This window comes from Myxocyprinus asiaticus, chromosome 7 (genome assembly GCF_019703515.2).
Source record: "Myxocyprinus asiaticus isolate MX2 ecotype Aquarium Trade chromosome 7, UBuf_Myxa_2, whole genome shotgun sequence".
Classification (NCBI taxonomy): domain Eukaryota; kingdom Metazoa; phylum Chordata; class Actinopteri; order Cypriniformes; family Catostomidae; genus Myxocyprinus; species Myxocyprinus asiaticus.
Genome location: NC_059350.1, coordinates 617,678 through 625,000, shown reverse-complemented (window position 1 = coordinate 625,000; position 7,323 = coordinate 617,678). Strand labels below are relative to the sequence as shown.

The following is a 7,323-nucleotide window of genomic DNA, read 5'->3' as shown; positions in this document are numbered from 1 at the left end:
GCACATAACAAAATGGCTCCTTGAATGGTGGTTACACCAACTTGACACTTCAGGAAATTGAATATTGAGTGTCACGTTTATGAAGTTTAATTATTTGGGTCAAAGTTTTTACAGATACACCACATTGACATTTTTTGCCATCATCCCCCAAATATTCTCTCAACTTTTATTAAAACCAGAACTTATACACTAGGTCCTCAATAATGTAAGTAATTTGTACATTATTTTCAAATTTGAACCCTTTTAAATTTAAACCATATGGACACAAAAAAACTTCCGTCACGTCACTCACCCTTAAAAAAAATCAAAGTAAAAATGTTTCTTTTTGTGCAGGCTTACGATTGTCCAAATGTGTACACTTATATGTGCTGTGATGTACCTCTTCATCTTACATTGCGGTTTGATGATGTATTTTTGCGATATTTCTTTTATTATGGTCGTACAGCACAGTGGTCAACTACTGTTGTTTTTATTGTGCTCTGTAAATACATTGATTATATTCTATATAGAAATATATTTGGTGCTATTTCTAGTTCACTAATTAAATAGTGAACTAGAAATAGCACTGATGTATTTCACTCTTATTTAACATTAAAAAGTCCCACATTATGCACCAAATCTTAATTTATTCTGGTTACACATTAAACTGCATCTGAGATTATTTAATTTGGACTTTTGTAGACTCTATAGTAAGGAAAGACTTATTTGAAAGAAAACATTCAATAAATTGATTTTAAAAACTTTCAGCCAATTTATTGGTTATTGGCTTTTTCCAATATACACACACACACACACACACACACACACACACACATTCAAAAATGTTGTATTAAAACACAAAATACTCATTTTCACTAGAGGCCTCAGACTCTTGTACTCCACTGCATGTTCAGGAAGTCTCAATACACAAGTGTGTGCATGAACGGGATGTTTCTGACACTTCACATAGAAAGAATTCAGAGTTCTGGCAGAATATGTGTGTCAACATTCTGTGTGTGAGAGACGTACGGCTCTTTGTCAGGATTGCACAAGCTCTCTCTCTCTCTCTGTTTGGGAGGGTGAAGCGAGTAAAGTACAGATGAGAGAGAAAACATGTGCGTCTGGTTAAACAAGTCCGGACAGGCATTCCTCCCCTCCAATCACTCCATTGTGTTTGTCGACTTCACAAACAGCTGTTGTGTGTAATTCTATAAACTCAGCGAGATTGTGATACGAGAGAGGGAGTTTACTGTATCATACCATGTTTGTGTATCAGTGTGGGACTGTTTCTTCATTTGTGTGCAACACTGTGTCCTAAGCAGACACGATAAAGCGTCAAACGATATAAAATATACTTTTTCAAGGGCGTTCACAGTGTCCCCTACTTCGAAATAAACGTTCCAACTGTGAGTTCAACTGATTCTCAACTGGTTTGTCCCAGATCTGTTCTGATCGGGTGACAGACAGCAGGAAAACATTGCTAAATGCAAATAAAATGCAACTAACCATAATAAGTATGGCAAAACAAATCAGCTTTTTAACTTTTAAAAGAGAGGAGAAAACGCTTCTCATATCTTTCATTGGGGGGTCAATCCGTGTCAACTCAACCACAGATCACGGCTCAAATTTGTTTTTGTATATTTTTACTGGTAAAACAAATAGAGCCACATGTTGCTTATTCAAAACAATAGTGTATTTCTGGACTCTCTGAGATTTATCCATATAGGGCCTTAAAAATGACTGTACAAAAATAAAAATGAGATTTAGTAATAGACCTCTAGATGTCTTTGGAAAAATAATGACGCTGACACCTGTCTAAGGTAATTATTTTTTTACCAGTAGTTTTGCTCCAATCGTAGGTGAAAATTATCATTTTGACGCCAATCTACAAAATAATGGATTACGCCGTAAATATTGATCCATGGCATTGAATATGTTGCCTTTCGTCACCATTTATGTTTACCTTCAGAAAACATGTTAAAATTACCGCCGAAGTGTCTGAAATTGTTGACTTGACATAGAATAACTCTACAGTATCATCACAAATCTGTCACTTGGTAGAAGCTAGAAATTAGAGCGATGTCTACATTGACAGGTTGTGTGACATGAAAACTATCAACAAAACTACACGTTCAAAGAAAACACCACCCAGACTGCATTAAATACGGGTTCACTTGCAACGGGAATAAACAGGGTTTAAGATTTACAAACCAAACACTTGACTATAAAACAAAGTCTGTTGAGTTTTTCAGACATTTTTCAGGGTAATTGTAATATTCCCATTAATACAAAATAACAGAAATATCGTAAAGCTTTTACCTTCTTTTTTTTTTTTTTTCAAATTTTGGTTCAGTGTTGAGTTGCCACTTGATGTCAAGTGTGACATCAGAGTACTGAAGCAAAAACCATTTGAGAGTCGGCAACACAACCAGAGAACAAATATCAAATATTTTGTGATGAGATCGCATGTTTGTTTTTTTCCACTTTCAAAACAATGTGCGATTATGCATATATCAGTCTTACCCAGTATCATTACGACAGTCTTCATCAGATTCACCACCGTCTCGCGGTACTTGTTTTGCGATGTGTGCTGACTCATCCGATGGTTCTTGCGGCGAACGTACACGAAGATCCGAGAGTAGACGGCGACCATGACGGTGAACATCAGCAGATTGAGCACCGCCCAGAACACCAGGTAACTGCGGCTGTACAGCGGCGCCATCGTCGAACACTCCTTGATGTTACACAGACAGTTCCATCCCATAGTAGGCACCAAGCCCATCACTACGGCGATGACCCAGATGCCGATGATAAGCAGCACAACTCTGTGATTGGTCATTTTACTGTGGAGCTGCATGGTGAAGATGGTCTGGTGTCTTTCCAGAGCGATGGCCATCAGATTAATGACTGACGCTGTTAGACTGGTGTCTATTAAACCCTGAGAGAGAAAGAGAGATTGAATTTCATCGTGTTAGGGGTCTCTGATTTCATCACTACATGCATCATACAAACACTCGTTTAAGCACAATAAGTTGATTGACAGGTGAGGGGTGGAGCTTCACTGCTGTCCAGGATGCATCAAGATGGATTAGCGTCTACACCTCAAATGCGAGGTGGTCGCATGCGTTTTATACAACCCCCATATGTGGGTTCAGTGACTCAATCACAAAGTTTTGGACCCCGTTTACACCTGTATTTAGTAAAAGGTCTGCTACCCATCCAGAAGTCAGATGGGACCCGACAAACCATGGGGTTTCAGGCCAGGGTCCTTCAGTTTTTCCAAGTATAACTTAAGGTTAAAGGTCAGGTTTGTAATTTATGAAAAAAAAAAAAAAAAAGCTATTATTATTATAAAATACTTTGTAATAAGATTACAAACAACACTGATCTCAAAATTCATTTAAACCTTGAATTACATTAATATGAACATCTGTTTGTGGTTTGGTGACATCTTAAGGGCGTATGCCCACTAACAAGTCAATAAACAAGGAGAAAATGCAATAATATTTAGTGTTCTTTCATACCAATTTTCATTACAACAGTCTCAAGGTCGGAATTAAAGCAATGTTCAGGCTGTGCCAAATTCAGTACATTATTAGCACACAATAGCCATGTTCCTCAAAAACCCAGGATTGCTATGCTCAACAGTCACCGCCATCTTGGAAATGGTGTCAAATGCTGCTTCTCACGACTTTGAGCATCATTCCAGTTATTATTTTCAAGTAGGTGGTGGAAAAATTTCAAGTTCCAAGTTGTCTGGTACGCACCATTAGGACTGTCGACTTGTGATCAGATCACCTGAAATGCATCTCAACACCAGGTGTAAACAGGGTCTGAGAGCCAAACTTTGTGAATAGTGAATGTGTCTTTTGTTCTCATGACTAGGTTTATCAGCTTTCTGTCTCTATGTTGGTCAAGTTATTTGATGCAGTAATCCTGATGCTTTTTGAATAAGTGTCGCCTCTGTACTGAAGGTCACCACCTGTAAGAACTGCCTGTAAAATACAGCAAGTCAAGACTTCATGACTGCAGCGTAAAAGGACATTCTGATGTCGTAGTCTTTAGGTCTTCTCTACACATCCCCAATAGTAACTAAACTGCATAGAGCAAGACAGGACTGACTCATTGTTGTGGATGTTTCCCTCAAAAGACACTGACTAAGGGAGTCTTTAGGGTCACAAGCAGTATGTGAAGATGCTACATGTTGGGAAATCTCAACTATTCTAATGTCTTCAATAAATGGAACAGTATGTCCAAACGGTCCAGAAAAACAAGATAGTCAATGCACAGTAATGCCACTGGCCTCCAATTTTCATGTCCTTGAGGGCTTTCTTTGATTAACCATATTGTTGAAAACAAACAGCAGATGTTCCCGTAGAATATTCCCAAAGTCTTTGCAGAAAATAGGAAGTCTGACAGATCTTCTGTTGTAATTTACAGAATAAAACCATCTGTCCACTTTTATCATTCAACTTTGAACTATGGGGTGAAGCTCACGAGAACATTTCGGACGCATATTTCATTCCATTGGTTTTACAGAGTAATGAAGATTTATTAAATAACTGTTCAAAAATAAGACTACATTTTTAATGCAAAATATTACTTCTCATTCCCCTCCCACCCCGCGATTTTGGGGTGAAATATAACGTGGACATATTCTTAAAGGTTTCACAAAATTCACCCATTGATGCTCTCTTGGCTCTAACAGAAAGAAAAACACATCATCACATATTAATGAGTGTTTTACTTGTTTTCCTGTAGAAATACCCAAATATCATTAAAACAAAATAGGCCTACATTCACCTGCTTGTTTTCATCTTGAATATAGGCATTTTGTTTTGCACTGGCAGGTTCTCTCACTTGTTTATGCTTGAAACAAGTGTAACATCTGTCAACAAAACATGTATATTCATAAAACATTCCCTGAAAACTCTGAATTATTAATATCGGTTGTATGATGTATGCTTTACTGGTCAGGTAAATGTATATTGTTTTAACCATGTTTAGATACATTTACTGGAAAACAACACACAGATAATCATTAAGAATATGATTTCATGATTACACATCATGAGTCTTGCTTTCATTTGGTTTCAGGTGATTCACTGGATAGAGTCGCAATCTCACTTGCATAAACATACCTGAATTCATTAACTTAAGACTGCATCCAACAATTAACCTGACTAGCCAAATATGGTGTAAAAAGCCTGTTTCGTAAAGCAAGCTCACGGCTGGCTTTAGTAAGAGTCTAATTCGAACAGCATTGTAAGAAAAGACACTAAACAACTTCAAACAAAACATCCCAGACTGGGCGCTCAACACAGTTTTACCTCCAAGGCAACATCTATGTAATAAAGGAATACATCGAGTGCGTTTACATGCACATCACTATGCTGATATCTATCTGACAAATCAAGAAAACCACGTTTAAATGAGACTTGAAATAATCAGGTTATTCCTGCTTTTGATGTCAAAACATAAGCAGTCATGTGCACAACACTTGCGTACATGGGATAAGTCAGTCAGAAGGACGGTAAATGTTTTTACACGCAACACAAACAGGATCTACGTGTCTCGATAACTTTTTTCTTAAGACTTGACCCCAATAAGGAAATGCATTTAAATGACATTCACTGAAATAAAGGGAAACACTTGTTTAATTCAGTAAAACATTCACTGCAAAAAATCCTTTTGTTGTCAAGTGTTTGTCTTTTTTTCCATTTAAAATTGTCTAAAAATCTTTAAAACAAGATACATTTACTTAAGCAACAAGACTTGCTTTAAGTGAATAAATCATAAATATAAGTGTATTTTTTCACTTGTTATACTTCTGCGAGTGCAGTAAAAACAAAATATACTTCTATTCAAGATCTATTCTCTAAAAGCAAGTCTAAATATCTTATATGCTGCTTCTCAGGTGAATGCATCTTTTTTAGAGGATTTTTAGATATTTTAAAATATTTGTATTTTACAACATTCTAAGATAATATTTCTTTATTCTGCAGTATATCTGCTAAAGTTAATGTACGTTGTTTTAAAGGAGTTTTAGATATTTATATTGGAAATCAAGCCAAAACAAAAACAAATCAAAAATGTATTTTGTTGCCATGTATAATGGGGTGAAGACGTCCTCTCTCACCTTTCTGTTCACTTCAATCCATCTTTAACTCACAAAAAAACAAACAAACTCTCTCTTAATAATAAAGCTGTGTATCGACAATGTTCTTCATGATAATAAACACACAGTGACACATATATTATGATTCAATAAGTCTCGAGTCATCACGTTATAATCTAGCTGCATTAAGCGTGTGCGCTCGAGGGATGAGCGTCCCGTGACAGAGTGTGCATCAGCCGGTGCAGTTTCAATCTCTCCCCCTTAGATCGGGACATTCACACAACTCATAGAAGAGATGCTGACCGCACAGAGAAATGACCGTGTCAGAGTTTGTAGTTATTTACATGATCTGCTTCTGTATTATTTGAACTTTAATAAAGCTATAACACATCAAGACTTGACTATTGTAATGCACTGTTCATGGGTCTCAGTCATTCATCTCTGTGATCTGTAATTCTTCCTCTCCTCGGTCAGGCGTGAACTGCAGTGCTGCTCTCACACGTCATCATTAGAGGTATTTTATTTAAAAAAACAAAAAAAACAAATCTCTTTTCTCCCCAATTTGGAATGCCCAATTCCCAATGTGCTCCAAGTTCTCATGGTGGCGTAGTGACTCGCCTCAATCCGGGTGGCGGAGGACGAATCTCAGTTGCCTCCACGTCTGAGACAGTCAATCCACGCACCTTATGTGTCCTGTTGAGCACGTTACCGCGGAGACATAACGCGTGTGGAGGCTTCACGCTATTCTCCGCGGCATCCACGCACAACTCACCACACGCCCCACCGAGAGCGAGAACCACATTATAGTGACCACGAAGAGGTTACCCCATGTGACTCTACCCTCCCTAGCAACCGGGCCAATTTGGTTGCTTAGGAGACCTGGCTGGAGTCACTCAGCACGCCCTGGATTCAAACTCGCGACTCCAGGTGTGATAGTCAGCGTCAATACTCAGAGATACCCAGAACCCCTTATCATTAGAGTTTAATGTGATCTCATGTTACGTTAAATGAGATCAAACAACTACTCGACAATGAAAATTGTCAATTTTTTTTTTTTTTATTGTCAACATTGTCGATAACTAATTGCTTCAGCCATACTCTCCAGGTGCTCTCAATATCTCAGTCACTCATCCCAGCACTATTCTGTGAGGATCCCAATTTAAATGAGACTGATGTTGGTCGTAATACTACTAATAACCGATATAACGTTTAACCTTAAATAACGG

General features: G+C 37.7%; 1 protein-coding gene across 9 annotated transcripts in view; it reads right to left on the bottom strand.

Annotated features, from left to right (window-relative positions):
- The window catches only part of LOC127444400 (lysophosphatidic acid receptor 2-like), a 35,583-nt gene that overhangs the window by 12,570 nt on the left and 15,690 nt on the right, over nt 1-7,323 (bottom strand). For all 9 annotated transcript variants that reach the window (XR_007897804.1, XR_007897808.1, XR_007897809.1 and 6 more), the window contains exon 3: nt 2,503-2,917. Coding sequence is in view for 2 of the 9 variants with exons in the window: in XM_051703760.1 (XP_051559720.1) it covers nt 2,503-2,917 (415 nt within the window). In the remaining 7 variants the exon portion in view is untranslated. The remainder of the gene's footprint in view (nt 1-2,502; nt 2,918-7,323) is intronic.